Source organism: Aquarana catesbeiana, linkage group LG01 (assembly GCF_042186555.1).
Source record: "Aquarana catesbeiana isolate 2022-GZ linkage group LG01, ASM4218655v1, whole genome shotgun sequence".
NCBI lineage: Eukaryota > Metazoa > Chordata > Amphibia > Anura > Ranidae > Aquarana > Aquarana catesbeiana.
This window is the reverse complement of record NC_133324.1, coordinates 548,974,716-548,996,485: the sequence shown is the minus strand read 5'-3', so window position 1 is coordinate 548,996,485 and position 21,770 is coordinate 548,974,716. Positions and strand designations below refer to the sequence as shown.

The 21,770-nt window shown below is 45.0% G+C and overlaps 1 protein-coding gene across 2 annotated transcripts in view; it reads left to right on the top strand.

The window, feature by feature from the left end:
- LOC141105588 (phospholipid-transporting ATPase IK-like) overlaps nt 1-21,770 on the top strand; it is a 381,958-nt gene that overhangs the window by 238,101 nt on the left and 122,087 nt on the right. For both annotated transcript variants that reach the window (XM_073595530.1, XM_073595522.1), the window contains exons 19-20: nt 9,386-9,497; nt 16,729-16,804. In XM_073595530.1, coding sequence (XP_073451631.1) covers nt 9,386-9,497; nt 16,729-16,804 — 188 coding nt within the window. The remainder of the gene's footprint in view (nt 1-9,385; nt 9,498-16,728; nt 16,805-21,770) is intronic.

The window sequence follows — 21,770 nt, the reverse complement described above, 5'->3', positions numbered from 1 at the left end:
AACCCAAAGATCACTGTGGCTGAACTCCAGAGATGCAGTCGGGAGATGGGAGAAAGTTGTAGAAAGTCAACCATCACTGAGAAATAAGATTCTTTGGTCTGATGAGACCAAAATAGAACTTTTTGGCCTTAATTCTAAGCGGTATGTGTGGAGAAAACCAGGCACTGCTCATCACCTGTCCAATACAGTCCCAACAGTGAAGCATGGTGGTGGCAGCATCATGCTGTAGGGGTGTTTTTCAGCTGCAGGGACAGGGCGACTGGTTGCAATTGAGGGAAAGATGAATGCAGCCAAGTACAGGGATATCCTGGACAAAAACCTTCTCCAGAGTGCTCAGGACCTCAGACTGGGCCGAAGGTTTACCTTCCAACAAGACAATGACCCTAAGCACACAGCTAAAATAACGAAGGAGTGGCTTCACAACAACTCTGTGACTGTTCTTGAGTGGCCCAGCCAGAGTCCTGACTTATACCCATCTCTGGAGAGACCTAAAAATGACTGTCCACCAACATTTACCATCCAACCTGACAGAACTCGAGAGGATCTGCAAGGAAGAATGGCAGAGGATCCCCAAATCCAGGTGTGAAAAACTTGTTGCATCTTTCCCAAAAAGACTCATGGTTTGTATAAGATCAAAAGGGTGCTTCTACTAAATACTGAGCAAAGGGTCTAAATACTTAGGATCATGTGATATTTCAGTTTTTCTTTTTTAATAAATCTGCAAAAATGTAAACAATTCTGTGTTTTTCTGGCAATATGGGGTGCTGTGTGTACATTAATGAGGAAAAGAATGAAATGCAATATAACAAAGAGTGAAAAATTTAAGGGGGTCTGAATACTTTCTGTCCCCACTGTATGTGTCTTTCATGTTCTATCTTATTTATCTTTATTGCACCCTTACATTTCTTGTTGCATTCTTTATAAAGTCTGAATGCTGATGATGATCCCTCAACCTTATATTTTTTGAAGGCCTTTTATAATGCTTTTATATGCATTTTTACATTGGAGTTAAGCCATCCAGGACTTTTGTTCGCTCTTTTAAATTTATTACCCAATAGGATGCATTGGCTAATGCCCTTATTTAATATGCTCTTAAAGCAAACCCATCTCTCCTCCGTGTTCTTTGTTCCTAAGATTTTATCCCAATTTATGTCTTCTAGCAAGGTTCGTAGTTTAGGAAAGTTGGCTCTTTTGAAATCCAGTGTCTTTGTATTCCACTTATGCTTCCTATTTGTGTGAGTTATACTGAAGCCAATTGACCTGTGATCGCTGTTACCTAAATTGCCCCATATTTCCACATCCGTGATCAGGTCTGTATTGTTGGTAATCAGTAGATCCAGTAGAGCTTTATTTCTAGTTGGTGCCTCTACCATCTGACCCACAAAATTGTCCTGCAAGACATTTAGGAACTGGCGAGCCTTAGATGAATGCGTGGTTCCTTCCTCCCAGTCTATGTCTGGATAATTAAAATCCCCCATTATGATAACACTTCCCATCCTTGCCGCTAATTCAGATTGTGATAGATCTGTCTCCCCTTCTCCCTCAGGTTAGGGGGCCTATAGCGTACTCCCAGTATTATTTCCCCTTAGCTTCATCCCTTTGGAGCTCTATCCATAAGGATTCCACCTCCTCCCTAGCTCCCTTAGTGATGTCACCTCTCACATTCACTTGTACATTATTCTTGATATATAGGCATACCCCTCCCCTTTTTTACCCTCTCTATCCTTGCGATAAAGGGTATACCCTTGAATGTTTGCCAGCCAATCATGAGAGCTGTTGAACCAGGTCTCTGAAATTCCCACAAAATCCAAATTCTCCTCGTACAACAGTATCTCTAGCTCACCCATCTTGTCCGCCAGGCTCTGGCATTGGTGAACATGCCACGTAGTTTAGACCGGTCGCATATTATCCTCTTATTTGGTTTTTTCCGAGATTGCAACTAGGACTTTCTACTATACTTACCTTGGGTTTATGTGCTTTGGTCAACCTACCACTAATACCCCCAATACTACCCTCTGGAATATGTTCCGCGCTGACTTTAAAAACCCCTCTAACTTTTTGGCCATCTTCATTCCCAGCTGATCTGCACCCTCCTCATTTAGGTGCAGTCCATCCCTTCTATAGTACTGGTTATGGACTGAGAAGTCAGCCCAGTCCTCCAGGAACCCAAACCCCTCCTTACTACAACAGCTCCCCAGCCACTTGCTTACTTCCCTAATCTCCCTCTGCCTTTTTGGTGTGGCTCGATGTACCGGTAGTATTCCTGAGAATACTACCTTGGAGGTCCTTTTCCTCAATTTAGCATCTCAAGTCCCTAAAATCATTCTTTAGGACACTCCACCTGCCTCTGACTTTGTCATTGGTGCCAACGTGCACCATGACAGCTGGGTCTTCCCCATCCCCTCCCATCCCCTCCCAGTAATCTGTCCACCAGATCCGAGATGTGCCGAACCCGAGCGCCAGGTAGACAACATACAGTTCGGCGCTTCAGGTCCTTGTTACAGATTGCCCTCTCTGTCCTTCTAAGAATTGAGTCCCCTACCACCAGAATCTGTCTTTCCTTTCCCTTCGCTTCCCCCCACTCTCACTGGAGGAGTTCTTCCCCCGGCAGCTAGGAGAGTCCCTCAGCTCCAGCAGTGCTGGTCCCTGACTGGTTTCACCAATGTCACTGTCACTCAATGGAGCATACTGGGCTTCTAGGGAAACAATGTGCTTACATTTTGCACAGCAGTATTCACCCTCGATCGAATGATCAAGGAATGCATACATGCCGCAAGATGTACACCGAGTCGCCTCTTCACACCAACCGGGCATCGTATCTATTAATTTAATGAGGATTGGGGATTATACCCTGTCCAAATTACCTAACAACTAGCTTCCTGACACTAATACTCAACAAGACAATACATAGGTACTCAACAAGACAATACACAGGTACTCAACAAGACAATACACAGGTACTCGCAGACCTACGTGCACTCGCAGACCTACATGCACTCACAATACACAAGTACACAGTACACAATACACAAGTACTAACGATGAAGGCAGAGATCATCTAGGCTGGACGGCTTAAGTAGGCAGGACTGACAAGCAGGATATCATCAACAGGTGAGTGAATGTGGAGAGAAAGGAGTTGGCAATTAGCCGACAGCTGAGTGGCCAGCTTTGAGAAGGAAGGGCTGAGCTCAGCCCTGCCACTGTCACAGCAATCACATGATCGGAAGCTCTTGTTTGCAAATATGCATTGGGAGCTTTTAGTGACATTTTAATAACTACGTTGGGAGCATGCTCCCAGCCATTCCCAATGGATGCTAATTTCCGGTCACTTGGGATTAACGCCCACCCACCCAGAGGCCGCATATATGCATACAGCTGGCAGCAAGATTGAGAGCATTAAAACACTGCTTATAAGAGGACCACTTTGGAAATCAGCAGCTACAGAAGTATAGGCTTCCTACCTTACTTGCGCAAGTGGGGGTTGGAGTTTGTGAAGTAGAGTTATACTGCTCAATTACAAAGATGGGCAGTGCAGTATTATTCAGGTTTGCAGGAGCCCAGTATTTCCCTCGTGTTGCAGAACAGTCCCTCCAAATCTAGTCCTGTTAAGAGGTATATATAGAATGCAGCAGAAATAAACTATGCATTATAACACCCCCTAAATTGCTGGTCAGTGAGGAGAAATAATGCCCCAGTGTAATTCGCTCTGGAGTCGGTAGTTTCTGGAAAGAAAATAATACTTTGGGATTAGTGTTGTTGGTCAGAGAGAAAAAAATGCCAGTGGTCAGTGAGAGGAAAAAATGTCTGGAGTCAGTGAGTTGATAGTCAGTGGAAAGAAAATAATGCCTGGTGTTAGTGTCTGTGAGAATAAAAATAACCTGATGTTGGTGGTCAGTGGGGAAAAAAGATACATATGTATCAATAGAGCATGGTGGGGGACATTGGTGCTCAATGGAGAGGCAACATAGGTGCTCAAGTTTAGGATGGGTGAGAAGTTGTGCTTGGCAAGTAGTGGGGGAGCAGTAATGCCCCAGAAGGTGAGAGGGGGACAGTAGTGCCCAGTCGGGGTTGAAGGAGAACAATAGCTCCCTCCCAGCCAGAGATGATGGAGAACAATAGTTTCCAGTGTTAGATGGGAGGGAATAATAGTGCCCAGCAGGAGGTGGAAAGAACAATAGTGCTTAGTGTGGGAGGACATTAGTGCCCAACAGAGGTAGAAATGAAAAATAGTGCCCAGTGGAGAGAGAACAATAGCCCCTAGCAGGGGGTGGAGAGAAACAATAGTTCCCTGTTGGGGGTGGGGGTAAATAATTGTGTCAGTAGACAAGTACAACTCTATCCTTGCACAGAATTCTATGTCCTATGTTGCTGCTCTCTACCGTCTTCTCCTCCTGCTGTCCGGACTGCACATACTCTGTTAGGCAGAAGATCAATCTACTCCACCCATAAAGATGGGTGCTATAACAAGTACTGCAGCACTGGGTTCCAGGACACAGCTCCGACCTGTTGGATGCCAGGATTATGTTCAAATCTGGGGACAGTCCTGTGGAATCTGTAACAATTGGGAATATTCTGCCAGATTTTCTCTTGCATCCGAGTTACCTTTGTAAATGGCAAACAGATGGAAAGAGAACTGACAGTTCAAATTGTCTGTCCTGTACCTGGTAGGACATTGAAATGCAAGGACCACTTCTTTTGTCTCTCCAGCCCAAGCACCCCTGGAAGAGAAACAGATGGTGCCAAGGGATAGGAGGAAAATGTTGATTGCAGAACTTCTGAATGGAGATGCTGACCAGAAAGATCCAGCAGAGAGCAGAGCATAAGGACAGACATGAGGGATTAGAAGAACCATGAGGGAAACCAGCATAAGTTAAAGGAGAACTCTGGTTGGTCCACAGGTCCAGGATATAAAAGTCCACAGGTGATCACAGCAGGCAGACAGCAGAAATATGCATAGACAAAGGTAGCTGGCTCTAAATAGTCCAGAGCTGGCACTAGGTGATTGCATGGAACTTAATCAAAGAAAGCAGTGGAGTCCCAGAGAAAACCAGGGTCACTAACAAGGAGAAGTGCATTACAAGGTCACAAGCTGAATCAATGTCATAGGTGAAGCCGAGGTCAGGAATTAGTAGGCAGCAGTACAGAGCAGGATTCAAAATCAAGTCAGGGAAGAGCCAGGTCAGTAATAGGAATCATATGCAGGATACAGGTCAGAACATGAAGAACAAGCTAAAGACCAGTCATCATTGACTCTGAGTTAGAGCATGTCACGGAACGTCCCACACTCCGCTTGAGTGCTTCCGTCATATACCACTTCCTCCCAGTCTGTATACAGATATCAGATATTCCAACCTCTCTGAGCAGAAAACAAGGCGACACTTGCTTCACTGCTAACATGGACTGTTTATTATGAATCAAAGTTACAAGACTTTATATGCCGTTGGAACCTCCTCTAACAATACAACTGTAACTTAATTAACATGAGCTAATTATCTAATCCTTTATACAGCCTAGGTGACTGAGACATGACCTTCCGCCCAGACTTGTGGTCGCCGAGCTTCATACAGTTAATTAACACAATAGCAGTCGTCCCGTCTCCTACATTGTATAGAGGACAATGTCATTAGCTCATTCAATTAACATAAACACAGGTTGATGACACCAGCATCTCCTCACAGGATGTGTCCCAACAGAATGAATCCATTGAAAATCCAGGGCCCATAATCAAAAGGCAACAGGCTTGCATACAGTCCTCTCCAACAGCCTCTGTCCCGGCTAGGTCTGTGACATTTCTCCCCTTTCGGCAGGAGACTAACACAGGAGGAGACCCCAGATGGGTTGACTCCGAAGTTAGTCCATAGTTCCAGTCCTCTACTGCCTGTACCCACACAGTACCCCAAACAAATTGTTCCAAACAGAGTATTACTCACCCAGCCAACCTCTGCCTCTCTCAGAGAACATATCTACCGCTGGGGAGAGGCCTGGACTGGCTCTTCTCCCTGGAATCCTTTCTGCCGCTGGAGAGAAGACAGGGTGTCTGGGCTCACTCTGTCATGCTGTTGGGGATCGGGGCCCACTGCCCAGCATCCCTGGGGTATACAGGTGGAGACTGAAGTCCCATCCACCTTCACAGGAAATCCATCCTCTGTTAGTTGAGGGCAGAGTCCAGCAGTCCTCGGCCCTGTTGCCAGCCCTTCTGCTGGAAACCCCACACCATCTGTTCCGGCTAACTGTTGGAGAGGGAGGCCGACTGCCCCGCCTCCCTGGAACTCTGTAGTTGTTGCCGGTGCTGGGCAGAGGTTGGTAGCACTCTGCCCTGTTGCCAGCACTTCTGCTGGGGACTCCGCATCCTCTGCTCCGGCTAACTGTTGGGGCAGGAGGCTGGCTTTCTCCACTCCCAAACTGTGTAGCTGCCATTGGGGAGGTGAGCCGGCTGCTTCCTTTTCCATTCCCTCATCTGGCTGCTGGGACGACATGTCGATGGTACTGTCTCCCAGGTACACGGATCTTTGCTGGGGAGGAAAGCCCACTTCCTCCACCCTGGCCAACTGTTGGGGAGGGACAACACACACCTCCTCTCCCTTCTCCCCCTGTATCTGCTGCTGGGAAGTGATTGCCATCTTCTCAGCCTGAGCCTCCACAATTGCTGCAGGTGTGGGGCAGAGGTCTTGGACCCTCTGTCCGGTTGCCAGCACTTCTGCTGGGGGTTTGCCAGGTGGTTCCTCCTCTACAGAAACGTCTATTAAATCCCCAGTCTCTGGAATTGGTAAAAGTGTGGGACAGAGGTCTTGGACCCTCTGTTCAGTTACCAGATCTTCAGCTGGAGAAGTTTGTTTTAACTCCATAGATGCTGCTGGCAGAAAATCACATGTCCCTGTCAGTGTTGTGGGAGAAAGGCCGACTACCTCTTCTCTCAAGAAGGCCGAAGCCACTGTTGGTGCTGGGCAGAACACAGTGAACTTTGGCCCTGATAGCAGCTCTTCTGCTGGAGGCTCATCAGGTTGTTCTTCCTCAGCAGAAAAGTCTATTAAATCCCCTGTCTCTGCAACTGGTATCTGGGGATGGAGGTTCACCATCTCCTGTCCATGGAATCCAGAAGATGCTATCAGTGCTGGGCAGAGGTTAGCAGAGCTCTGCCCGGTTGTCAGCACTTCAGGTGTGGGGATGGCAATCTCCAGATTTTCCGCTGCAGATTCTCTGGCATGCTGCTGGACAGGCACATTCCTCCATCCAAGATCATCTCATGCAGAAACAGGATCATCAAGGTCAGTCAGCACTTGCTGCATCCGCCATAAGACCTCCGCCTCCATAGCTGCGGGGGCAGGTTGGCAAAGCACACTATTGCTCTGCCACATTGCCGACTCTTCAGCCAGGATTTCAGGGTTGTCAGCTGGTATTTCCTGATAGTCCCAGGCAAAGGGAGCCCAGCCCTGGCACTGAGCAATGTCTAGCAGCCGTCTGTAGGCGATCTCTAGCTCCCATTCCTGAACGGCCAGAAACTCCAAATCTTCCAGTGCCCAGTGCACTTCCGAAATGTTCAGTAGCCCTTCTCTGAAATCCATGATTTCGTCCACCCGCCACCCCAAATCACTCCCAAAGTTAGGGTCCCCTGTCAGTTTCACAAACAACAGTCCCAAGCCGCCGTAGCTTAAGCCTTCCGTTGGGCTGTCATCCGCTATCCAGGGACATGCTTGGGATACATGCCACCGGAGGGCTCTGTAGCTCTCATCCAGCTTTATCTCTGCCCAGACCAGCCTGCTTAATTCAGCTGTCTGCTTCTTGTGTGGTTTTTCTCCCAAAAACCGCACCCGCAGTCCGTACTGCGACCAGTACCTTTCCTCGATGGAGGGGAGAATTTTTCCCTGGTGTCGCTGCTCACGGGCTAGCGCTTCCTTCCAGAGTTTGCAGCGAATAGAATCACACCATCCCAGCAGGACCTGCTCCGATACTGGTCCTCTGTGCTGTATCTGCATCTCTCGCAGCCTCCTTCTGAATTCCTCATCCATGGCGGCTGGTAACTGTACCTCTCCTCTCCTCTCCTGCTATCTGGACCTTGGATCCAGATGGAAGTTTGGATGTCCCAGTCTGTAGGAAGCTTTCCCGCTGCTTGCCACCAATGTCACGGAACGTCCCACACTCCGCTTGAGTGCTTCCGTCATATACCACTTCCTCCCAGTCTGTATACAGATATCAGATATTCCAACCTCTCTGAGCAGAAAACAAGGCCACACTTGCTTCACTGCTAACATGGACTGTTTATTATGAATCAAAGTTACAAGACTTTATATGCCGTTGGAACCTCCTCTAACAATACAACTGTAACTTAATTAACATGAGCTAATTATCTAATCCTTTATACAGCCTAGGTGACTGAGACATGACCTTTCGCCCAGACTTGTGGTCGCCGAGCTTCATACAGTTAATTAACACAATAGCAGTCGTCCCGTCTCCTACATTGTATAGAGGACAATGTCATTAGCTCATTCAATTAACATAAACACAGGTTGATGACACCAGCATCTCCTCACAGGATGTGTCCCAACAGAATGAATCCATTGAAAATCCAGGGCCCATAATCAAAAGGCAACAGGCTTGCATACAGTCCTCTCCAACAGCCTCTGTCCCGGCTAGGTCTGTGACAGAGCATTCCTTAAATAGGCTGTCTGGTGCCAATACTGACTATGACGTCCTGTCAGGATGCACTGATCGCATGGTCGCAGTGCCGCACAGTGGCGCGATTTGTCACCAGCCGTGTCCACGGAACACAGCCGATGACCGCCTTGATGAATCACATGCAGGTCACATGACAGTTGTACAAAATGAATGGCTTCCTTTCATGCCATCCATTGTGTACAATTGTGTTGCTAGCTGTGATGGTCAATTTGATCACATGGTACAGACAGGGCCAATCGCAGTCCATCTGTACCATGTGATTAGCTGTGACCAATCACAGCTAATCACAACAAAGCAGACTGAGTGATTATGTTTCATTCAGTAAAATGCTTGCTTATAGCAATGTAATACACTGCTACTGTATAAGGAAACATAATGTGTAAAAAAAGAAAAAAAATTCTGATAATTTTTTCAGAGCAGTACAATGTTACTATGGTAACATTATAGTGCTCTGAACACAGAGTATAAAAAAATAGTTAAAAATAGAAATAAACAATTCAAAAATGTAATAAAAAAATTTAAAATTATGATTTTTTTTCGGACTGTCACCAGTCAGTGTTCCCTGATCACTTCCACACCAGTTATATAATGATACTGTACTGCACTGGAAAAAGTATGTAAAAAAAAAAAAAAAAGCGAGGAGACGTCATTCAACAGAAATTGACAATAATGGTGTCTGATTAATTTCTTATACAATTTTTTTCCTCTATAGCTACTTGGTGCAACTGCCATTGAAGATAAGTTACAAGATGGTGTTCCAGAAACAATACAGCTACTGAAAAATGCTAATATGAACGTGTGGATGCTAACTGGAGACAAGCAAGGTATTCTACAGTTTCATGAGATATTTCTTGCACTCACATGCTCACACATGTACAATAAGGCTGGTGTTCAACTGCATCGGTATGTGAAAACACATATGCAGTCTGTCATTAGCATTAACATATTATTTTTGTTCTTATGAGCTCCCCCCGTAAAACAGCTTTTATTACCTGTTAATGCTACCAACACATCCCTTTGTTTTTCCTTCCTTAAAGTGTAAATTTACTTTCTCAGTAAAAATAAAAAGGTGAACTAACACCCTACACCTTCTTTATACCCCAGTCCATGGTTTAAAGTGATTCCGATAGGTCAGCACCAGCATGTGACCGCTTTGACCAATCATAATAGCTCTGATCCATTTGGGAAGCCCTATAGAAAAAAGGGGGAGAATAGTAAAGATTTCAAACTCCCAGACTGCTATACCAGCTCTGTGGGCACTGACATTCATTACTCACACTGGTTACTAGCAGGGACCTGGGGGTGGGGGAGGGGGATATAGGGTTAATTCACTTCTTCATTTTTTCTGAAAAGGTAAACTAACCCTTTAACCCTTTTGCTGACAGAACCGTTTTTGCATTTTTTGCACACTTGTTTAAAAAATCATTTTAGGCCTGAAGATTGCATAAATCCCCCAAAACATCATATATTTGTCCGAAAGCAGACATCCTGGAGAAAAAAATAGTGGTAGTTCCAATTTTTTGTGTTACACTATATTACCAAAAAGGTTTAGGAAGCCCAAAATTTCAGTAAAAAATACACTAAAGTCAATCTTAACTGCTTGCCGACCAGCACACGACGATGTACGTCAGCACAATGGGCTAATGGGCATACCTGTACATCCCCTTCAAGACGTGGCTTAGTACTCCATGAGCATGCCCGCGGGTCCTGCAAACTCGATGTCCGCCGGGGGCCCGCAATCATGACACAGAGCAGCAGAACAGGGAGATGCCTATGTAAACAAGGCATTTCCCTGTTCTGCTTAGCAACATGACAGGGATCTACTGCTCCCTGTCATCGGGAGCAGTGATCTCTGTCATGTTGTAGTGAGCCCATCCCCCCTACAGTTAGATTCACTCCCTAGGACACACTTAACCCCTTGATCGCCCCCTAGTGTTTAACCCCTTCCCTGCCAGTGTCACTTACACAGTAATCAGTGCATTTTTATAGCACCGATCACTGTATAAATGTCAATAGTGTAAAAAATGTCCGATGTATCTGCCCTAATGTCGCAGTCATGATAAAAATTGCAGATCGCCGTCATTACTTATAAAAAAAAAATAATACAAATGCCATAAATCTATCCCCTATTTTGTAGATGCTTTTTGGGGGATATTTATTATAGCAAAAAGTAAAAAATATTGCTTTTTTTTCAAAATTGTCACTCTTGTTTTGTTTATAGTGCAAAAAAAAAAGCGCAGAGGTGATAAAATACCACCAAAAGAAATCTCTATTTGTGGGAAAAAAAGGATGTTAATTTTGTTTGGGTGCAACGTCACACGACCGCGCAATTATCAGTTAAAGCAACGCAGTGCCATATTGCAAAAAGTGCTCTGGTCAGGAAGGGGGTAAATTCTTCCGGGGCTGAAGTGGTTAACAGTGGCGGAATTACCGGGGTCGCAACAGTCGCACTTGCGACGGGGCCCGGCATTCCGCCACTGTGGGTGGGGCCAACGGGGTTGCTCTTCACAGCGCTCTGAGGCTGAGCGTGTCTCTCATCTAACAGCAGCAGAGACACCGACATTGTTTTATTTCCCTCTTCATGTGTCCTCTCTCTCGCACGGCATGACAGAGGACACACAGCTGATCTCCCCCCTCCCCTCTCCTGTGTGCTCCATGGGAAATGTGAGCTCCTTAGCTTCACGCTTGACTGCCCGCGGAGCACAGAGAGGGGAGGGGGGAGATCAGCTGTGTGTCCTCTGTCATGCCGTGCGAGAGAGAGGACACACGAAGAGGGAAATAAAACAAACGATGACGGTGTCTCTGCTGCTGTTAGATGAGAGACACAGGCGTACAGTGGAGCGGACCAAAGCCGCCTCCCCCTCCTCTCTGGTTATGGAGGGGGAGTCCAAGGGACACATGCCGGTGTGCCTATCCCGCGTTGTTCTGAGGTCTGTAATGTTTGTATTCAAATAGACATGTGCTGGGGGAACACTATGGGGTGGGAGTCTGCACTGAGGGGGGTCTGCATTGATGGGGTGGGGTTCTGCACTGAGGGGGGTCTGCATTGATGAGGTGGGGGTCTGCATTGAGGGGGGGTCTACATTGATGGGGTGGGGGTCTGCACTGAGAGGGGGTCTGCATTGATGAGGTGGGGGTCTGCACTGAGGGGGGGTCTGCATTGATGAGGTGGGGTCTGCACTGAGGGGGGTCTGCATTGATGGAGGGAGGGGGGTCTGCACTGAGTGGGGTCTGCACTGAGGGGGGGTGTGTGCTGATGGAGGGGGATGGTCTGCAATGAGGGGGGGTGGTCTGCATTGTGGGGGGCCTGCACTGATGGAGGGGGTCTGTACTGAGGGGGGGTGTGAACTGATGGAGGGGGGTCTGCAATGAGGGAGGGGAGGTCTGTACTGATGGAGGGGGGTCTGTACTGAGGGGGGTCTGTACTGAGGGGGGTGTGAACTGATGGAGGGGGGTCTGCAATGAGGGAGGGGAGGTCTGCACTGATGGAGGGGGGGTCTTTACTGAGGGGGGGATGTGAACTGATGGAGGGGGGTCTGCAATGAGGGAGTGGAGGTCTGCACTGATGGAGGGGGGTCTGCAATGATGGAGGGGAGGTCTGCACTGATGGAGGGGGGTCTACACTGGGGTCTATTGTGATAGAGGGGGGTCTATACTGATAGATGAGGGTCTGCACTGAGGGGGGTCTATACTGATAGATGGGGGTCTGCACTAAGGGGGTCTACACTGATAGATGGGAGTCTATGCTGATAGAGGGGGGCTATACTGATAGATGGGGGGTCTGCAATGAGGGGGGCTATACTGATGGATGGGGTCTGTACTTAGTGAGGAGGATCTATACTGCGAGAGGGGGGTCTGTACTTAGTGGGGGGTCTATACTGAGAGGGGGGTCTGCAGTTAGTGGAGGGGGGGTCTGTACTGAAGGGGGGCTATAGTTGGTGGAGGGGGGTGACACCAATTTTTTCCTCACCGGGTGACACCAACCCTAGTGATGCCACTGGAGAGACACGCTCTCCACTCAGAGCCGTGCTGTCCTGAGAAGACAGAGGACTCTGATAGAGGACTCTGATGGGCACTGATAGGGGGCACTGATAAGATTTACTGATGAGCACTGAAGGGGAGGCACTGATAGGGGACACCAATGGGAGGCACTGATAGGGGACACCGATGGGAGGCACTGATAGGGGACACCGATGGGAGGCACTGATAGGGGACACCGATGGGAGGCACTGATAGGGTGCACCAATGGGAGGCACTGATAGGGGACACCGATGGGAGGCACTGATAGGGGACACCGATGGGAGGCGCTGATAGGATTTACTGATGGGCACTGAAGGGAGGCACTGATAGGGGGCACTGATAGGAGGCACTGGTGGGCAATGATAGGAGGCACTGATGGGGGGCACTGAGAAGGCACTAGGGGGCACTGATAGAGGGCACCGATGGGAGGCACTGATAGGATTTACTGATGAGCATTGATAGGGGGCACCGATGGGAGGCACCAATGGGATTTACTGATGAGCAGTGAAGGGAGGCACTGATAGGGGGCTCTAAGAAGGCACTGATAGGGGCACTGATAGGAGGCACTGATGAGCACTGAAAGGGGGCACTGATAGGCTGCACTGATAGGAGGCATTGATGGGCATTGATGAGCACTGATAGACAGAACTCATAGGCTGCACGGATGGGCACTGAGGAACACTGATAGGCAGAACTAAGGCAGTATTGATGGGCACTGATGGGCAGTATTGAAGAGTACCGATAGGTGGCATGGATGGACGCTGCAATAATGAGCACTGATAGGTGGTGCTGATAGGCAGATTTGATGGGCACTAATAGGCAGCATTAATGAGCACTGATAGGTAATACTTGTAGGCGGCATTGATGGGCACTGATAGGCGGCATTGATGGGCACTGATACATGGCAGTGATGATTGGGGCACTGATTATCAGTGTAAACAATTTACTGACATTCTTGACAGTTAATGGCAATCCTTTCCTCACACAGACATAGCACGGGAGGAAAGGGCTGCGGATAACCGGCAAGTTTGTTTACATGTGATCAGCTGACATCACATGGTAAAGGGCCACTGTGATTGCGCTGGATGCACGTCCCAGGGTGCATGCGGGAAGAAGCCTGGAGCTTGGATGGAGGGGGGGGGGGCATCATTGTTTCTTGCACCAGGGCCCTGAAGGTTCTAGTTACGCCTCTGGTGGTTAAGGTACACAAACGCAATAAATTACCAAATCTTCTGAAAGAATATAAAAAATGATGTTGCACCAAGTAAATAGATACCCAACATGTCAAACCTTAAATCTGAGTATGCCCGTGAAGTTTAGTACCTTATATTTTCTATAGGTGAGACTTTAAAAGCCCCCAATAGATCACCAGTTTAGCATTACAGAGGAGTTCTGTTGCTAGAAATATTGCTCTCACTCCAGTGTGCGTGGCAATTTGTAACATGTGAATCACAATTGACTTTTTTAATGTGTAGATGCCCCCAACATGTGCGTTTACATTCCGACGTGCATATGTGAGGGGTGGGGGGGCTAAAAAAAAAAGTTTTAATTTTTGGAGGGATTTCTATGTGAGTGGGTGTGTCAATTTAAAAAAAATATATTTTTTTACTTGACTTCCCCAATTTTTGGTGATGGGTTCTCTTTAATGTATCTAAAAGACCCTGGATGTCTCCCCTGTGCTCCACTGAATGTAATGCAATGCAGATCGCATTGCATTACATTCTTTTTAGGCCGCGCTGGCTTGGGACACTGACAGGTGTACCCAGAAGTGATGTCAAACATGTAGCTTCTGGGTCGACTGCAAAAAGGGTCCTGGGCCCAGAGAGGGGCAAGTGGAGCCTGGGCTACATGGCAGGGGCTCATGCGCGGGGCGGTGCCAGTATTGGGGAATGTGAAAGCAATCTGGTGCCAACACAGGCTCTGGACTGCTTTCATCTGACAGGCGGCAGTCTGCTTGTCAGGTTTTACTCATAATTCCAGTGGCTGTTGCCACTGTTAGTGTGTATAAAATCCCCTGCTTTCAGATCCATACAACATATGGACCTGGCAGCGAAGGGGTTAAACAGGGTGGCAACACTGCTCATTCTGCTGTGAAATTGCGCAGCTGTATTGTCACCCTATGGCTATGACAGTCTAAGATGGACATGCAGTTACAAATTAACTTTTTATTTTAAATCAGGTAATGTTTATCAAAAGGTAATAGGTTCCAGAATAAGATTACAACAGTATATGGTAATAAAGTAATCTCCTTTGAGAACACATTCTTACCATAGAAACAGCACAGGCACAAGTTATAAATAAGGAGGGATTACGTAAGTCAGTACAGGATCATGCTATATAGCTTAACAACAAGAAAAGGTAATTGATGATGGCTAGTAGAGTAACGTAAAGTAGATAACTGAATTCTGTCTAGCATGAGATCTATTGGTGACAAACCACGTTTGGCCAGCCAACTTCCCCGCAATTTTTCAAACATAACACATTCAAAGGGCAGAGTATTTCCCATGTGATGAATTCATTCCTGTTGGGTTGATGGTTGCTCAGACTTTCAATATTATAAATAAATTTCCTAGCCTGGAACAGGGCTCTAGAAAAAGCTACTCTGGTAAACCCACACAGCGCATAGTCCTCTAAGATACTTAATAGGCAAGGCTTATAATTCAACAATATGCAGTATTTGTTTGGAAAACTATATTAATGGTATTGATGATCTTGGCCCAATATCTGTGGAGCTTAGGACAGTGCCAAGGCATGATCTCTGCATCATTTACCACAAAGGGGAGTCTCCAAGAAGCACATTTTATGCAATTTAACAGGAGTGTAGTGGACATGTAAGATGATATACAATTAGGAAAGACTTTACAATGTATTTAGAGAGCTCAATTGCTCCAATTCTAGAGCACTCTCCCACTGATCTACGTCAAAAGTACCGACAACACTCCCAACTCTCCGTAGCTTTACAAGGATAGTCCTCCAAGTAAGAGGAGAGCCTTATAGCATAGCAACAAGAGATAAAGCCTTTAGTTGTGATAACACTTTGCAGGAAGTTAAATATAGGATGGGGGAGAGCAGCCAGACCTTGGAGGGTCCCTGCGCTTGTACCACATATGTGAGTTGCACACAGTAGAAGTGCATATAACCAGGAGGTTATGTTTAGACTGTAGTTCTGAAAAGCACAGGGCACCATCTTTAAAAATGTTTCAGAGATGGGTAACCCCCGCTTTCGCTATTTAGGAGCATATGGTAGTTTGGTTAGTTCTGGATATGTGTAATTTTGCCAGATGGGACTATAGCAAGTGAACCCAATAACCCTGTGCAGGTGTTTGAGCTTAGACCAAATTTTTTGCATAAAAGTATATGTCAGAGACTTACTAAAGTTAAGGCACTTCAAGCTTCCAGGAAGGTCATGGGATTTAGTCATGTTAAGTATCACTGATCATGAAGAAGCCACTGGAGGAGAGGACCCAAAGCACTAGACATATCTCCAATCATATGTAGCAGCAGAGCTGCCAAATAGTACAACTATGGATTGGGTAAAGCAACGCCCCCTCTATCCTTAGACTGCTGCAACTGCTCCAACTTGATCCTGGGTGTCCTATGTTTCCATATTCAAATGGACTTTAAGTAAGAAACAAAGTAAGTCTGTCTCCATATAACATGTTTTAGGCTCTTGAAGCAATGGGTTTATGCTTTTCATTTATTTATTTATTTTACATATTGTATATATACAATATGTATTTATTATTAAATACATTGTTATTATTAAATACATTATTATATATAATTATTGTACATATTGTAAGCACTCCTGTCAGTATTATTTGGTGTGTTTGCCTGTTAAAGGAAATACAAAAATAATGGCTCTACTGGCAGAGTTAGGAGGTGATAAAACCATGTTTTGGAATGGATTGAAGCTTTTCCTTGGGCTGTCAGTGATGAGCAACACTTACCTTCATATTTTTAGAAATCTAAGGCATTTTCTTTTGAAACTTTTCTAATGTTTCTAATGTTATGTCGTCACTTTATTTTAATCAGAAACTGCAATCAACATTGGCTTCTCATGCCAATTGCTCTCTGATGACATGAATATTCTGGATGAAAAGCAGATCTGGTAACACATAATATTAGTTTAGATTTTGTTGTATTCTATTTTATCTGAAAGAAAATATGAGCTATATGTTTATAATTTTTTTAAGAATCTATACAATGTTAAATAGCAATTGAATGTAATCTATACAGTTTTTGGGAACTCTAACTTTTTGACTCAAATCACCATTTACATTATGGGAAAAGATTACTTATACTCACAAATAGTCAGTCTACATCTTATCTACCAGAAATAGAATAAGTAGTTACCGTAGTTAGCTTGGATTGTGTAAGAAAAGCAATTAGTAAGGGTAAAGCAAAATGTTGAGTTGATATTGAATAATTATGTAACGCTACCCCTGAAAGAGGTGCTGGTTTATATGAGTGATGCTGACCTCAACCTTATTGAACCCCTCAGCCTCTCTGACACACCTAGCTGAGTTCAAGAGAGTCACCAACAACACTTTAATACCCAGTAATCCTGCAATTCTAGCAGAAATAGACACCACCACAGGCAGAGAAATGAAACCTTGTATATTAAAGTATAACTGATGGTAATACAAGTAATCAACAATAAGGATCTGTGCACTCCATAATGGATGACAGATTGTATAAATATACATGAACACATCTGGATAATTACATAAGGCCAGGAGTTTTACCACTGGGCCTACAATTGTACCAGCACTCTGATCAGCTTAAACTGTAATGCCCCGTACATATGATTAGATTTTCCAACAACAAATGTTGGATGTGAGCTTGTTGGCTGAAAGTCCGACCGTGTGTATGCTCCATTGAACATTTGTTGTCGGACTTTCTGCCAACAAATGTTGGCTAGCAGGTTGTCAAATTTTCCGCCAACAAACCTTTGTTGTCAGAATTTCCAATCGTGTGTACAAAAGTCCAACGCACAAAAGTTTACGCATGCTCGGAATAAAGCAGAAGGAGTCGCACTGGCTATTGAACTTCCTTTTTCTCGGCTCGTCGTACGTCTTGTACGTCGCCATGTTCCCACGTTCGTAATTGTTGGCCAACATTTGTGTGACCATGTGTATGCAAGACAAGGGGCGGACTGATAACTCATGGGGCCCCCGGGCAATAGGAGATTATGGGGCCCCCAGGCAATCAGAGATTATGGGGCCACACAGTATACACACACACAGTATACAATCACACAGTATACACATACATGTACACACAGTATACACAGACAGATGTAAAAAAAACACAGATTTATACATACTGTCCCTGGTTTTACTGAGGCTGGCAACCCTGATGGGGCCCCCTAGTGGCCCAGGGCCCTCGGGCAGTGCCCGAGTCGCTCAATGGTCAGTCCGCCCCTGCCTGCTAGAGTATGTCTGTCAGCACTTTCCCCCAAGCGGTTAATTATTCAAGGTAACACCATTCCTTCCTCTCACCACGGTCAGGGATTTTCTAAAATCAGAGGAGAGAAAGGGCTCCAATAGCATAAAAAACTTTTTTGTTTAGGCAACTGACATATACAGATATGTATATAAAGAAACACTGCGCTCAGAAAATATTGTTAATAAAAATAAGCAGCCAACATTGAGAGTCTAGATGCAAAACTCCAATAAAAGTGTAATATATAGTGTAGTGCTAAAATGAAATAATATTGTGAAAATGCAAAACAAAAGAATCCTTTAGGGTGCAAACATGTATATTGTTAAATAAACAAACAGACAAAAAATGCAAAAAACAATAAGTCCACCAATAAAAATCCAATTAGCAAAAATAAAGGTGTTTATCCTTAATGATGAGTGACAATTCCTTAGGTGCAAAAAAAAAAGTGATGCTGTGTGGAAAACAGCAAATAAAGTGTCATGCTCCCCAGGTCAACCACCGTGTCCATACATCCCATATAATGCTGTGATATGAGACGTATGGACACAGTTTGGTCGGATGGAGACCTTAATTCCCCATGAGTGGAGAGGGATTAGAACACCGATTGGGTTTTTATTAGGGATGCACCGATATCACTTTTTTGACATAGAGTATGAGTACCGATACTTGACATCATGTACTCGCCGATACCAATTACCGATACCTGATTTTTGTCATGTGACCATTTTTAAAAAGAAAATAATGAAAAATTACACATTTTCACCATAATATGAGGAATTGAAACGCAGTCAAAAGATTATGAAAGAAAACATGTTTATTTGCTGGTCACAAAGCTGTTAAAGCTCAAATTGCACAGAACATGTTATATAAAAATTAATGTCAATGTCATCAATGACATGTACATTGCAAGTTCACAATGTTTAGGCATGAGGAGAAGCAAGAACAGTACAGTACCTCAGTCAACTCACAACACAAGACATTATTTATAAAATTTCAAAAACCAAAAAAAAAACACAACATGTGTTTGTTTCCAGTTCAACTTACACATGTGTAAGAGAAACACATTTCACAGACAGAACATTCCAGGGTGGCAAGGATGTGTGTGAGGTTGGCAAGTAGGCTGCAGTAAGTCCTCATGCACAGCTCAAAGCAGCTGCTTCTCCAGGTGTTTTAGCTCTTTTGAGCTTTTTTTTTCTCTACCTGTTACCTCTTCCCCTCCATGTTAGCCTATGTGTTCATTCATGGCCATTGGCCAAGGAACAGTATGCGGTTTCAGAAGTTTAGAGGCAGGGCAGCCTACAGGCAGCAGGCAGAAAAAAAAATCCAAAGAAATTGGAAATGGGAATCTTAGGATTTTTTTCTGCCTGTAAACTTTCCTGCCACTAAACTCCTGAAACTAGTGTGCAATGGGCTGACATGGAGGGGGGGCGTTAACAGGCAGAAAAAAAGCTCAAACCCCTTGAGGAGCAGATGCTTTTAGCTGCATTGTACAGGTATTATGCCTTGAAAATGAAAAGCTCAAATGTCACACAGAACATGAAATATCATCATTGTTGATGATTCCACGTATAAAACAAACATCACAAGTTCACGTCATCACATCAACCAACCCAAGTGCAATACAGTTAAATAATGTTAGGCCTGAGAAGGAGCAACTGAACAGTACCTCAAAACTAACATTATTTTGTAAACATTTTTTAAATAATAAAAAAAGTGCTAGCTTCCAGTTCAACCTCTTATGAAACTCGTGAAAAAAACATTTTTCACAGAGCAAAATTAGGGTCATTCCAGGATGGCAAGGCCAAGGAGCCAAGGACTTAGCAGCAGTAAGGCCACATGCACAATAAAGCTCAAAGTAGCTGCTCCTACAGGCATTTGAGCCATTCGTTTGCCTGTAGTGTTAACTCTATGCCGCTCCATATTAGGCTATGTGTCCCCCATGCATTGCACGTTGAATCACCTATAGTGTGCAATGTGCACACCATAGGTGATTCACTTTTTCACTTAAGGAAAAAGGTTGTGGCATGGAGTTAAAAAGGCATATTTTATTTTTTTTAAAAGGCCAACGTGGAGGGGAGTTAACAGGCAGAGGAAATGCAAAAAGAACACACTCAAATGCCAGGAGGAGCAGTTGCTCTGAGCTGCAGCGTGCAACTGTGCATGATGCCTTACAGTTGGACAGTAACAGGCGGTAGATTACTTTTCCGATTCAAATGCAAGTGGCAAGTTTTTTTTGAGAAACAGAAGAATCTCTGCATGTTCAGTTAGAAGTCGGTTTCTGGTGTCAGTCAGAATGTGTGACGCTGCACTGAATAATCTCTCACTTTCCACACTAGTGCAAGGAGCTGAAAGATATTTTTGTGCCATTTGGGCTAGAGTGGGAAATCGTAGTTTATTGACTGCCCAATACTCAAGAGGTTTGTCCGAATGAGGCACAGTGACCTCTCCAAAATTTGCTTCTGGTTGTATGGTAGCAGCTGTGGGAGCACTGTTCTCAAATGTAGATGAATAAGCAATTTCTTGAAAAACACTGTCCACAGTCACACCGGTACCTGGCTGTTGCTCAGTGCGAGGCCTTTTGATAGCTGGTTTCTCAAGCACCTCAGGTGTAGCTGCCTGTGCCTGTAGTACCTGTACAGAAGATATTAGTTGCATTTCCAACACAAACATCTCTTTGGCCTGCCTGCCAGCATCTGCATTTGAGAAGAACCGATCTTTATACCTAGAAGTAGAAAATACAAGACATTAGACAACGTCATGCAAGCAAAGCAACAACTGTGGAAGCTTGCTGTGGGGCCACTGCTAGAAGGAAAGGTGACGACGGGGCACATGGCAAAAACAGTTGTCTGGCTTGCTCTGTGCAAAACCATTACATTAGTCAGAGCAGGTAAGTGTGTTTGTCATAATCGATTTCGTTTTGTGTTTTTTATGAAGGTGAGATTTACACTGTGTTATCACTTACATTACAAAATTATTTTTTAATACAAGCAAGTGATAATAACATTGTAAAATATCACCTTCATCCAAAAAACAAAATCATATCATCAATATTCAAATAAAAACAAAGCAAAATAGCAGCCACTGCCAGCAATAATTGATTACCTTGGATCGAGTAAGGTAGCGATGCAGTAAAGTGGATTTTGCTCCATGTCAGAGAACCGTTTCTGCAAAGCACCAAGCAATGTGTTCTTCATCGTTTTAACACCGTGGTCCTCATCCACTTCTTTAGATAATCATCGCTGTAGCACAGTCACTGCAGGAATTACATCCGAGGCAAAAGAATCTGAACAACTCACATGCCGAGTCAACTTCAAAGGGAGCCAAGATGTTGATCATCTTCTCCATGAGATTCCACTGAGTTGCAGTGATCTTTGCAGGCAGCTCATGTTCTGACACATATACTCCAATGGCCTGTTTTTGCTCTATCAGAGACTGCAGCATGTAAAAAGTGCTGTTCCAGCGACTCTGAACATCTTGTTGAAGTCTTTTAATGGGTTGACCAAGCTGGATCTGAATATCTTGCTGCCGAGAATATGCCAGGTTTGAATGTTTAAAGTGCCCAACTATTTTGCGCCCAACTCCCACAGCCTCCATAATGCTGTGCTGTGATAAAAGCCCCTCTGAGACAG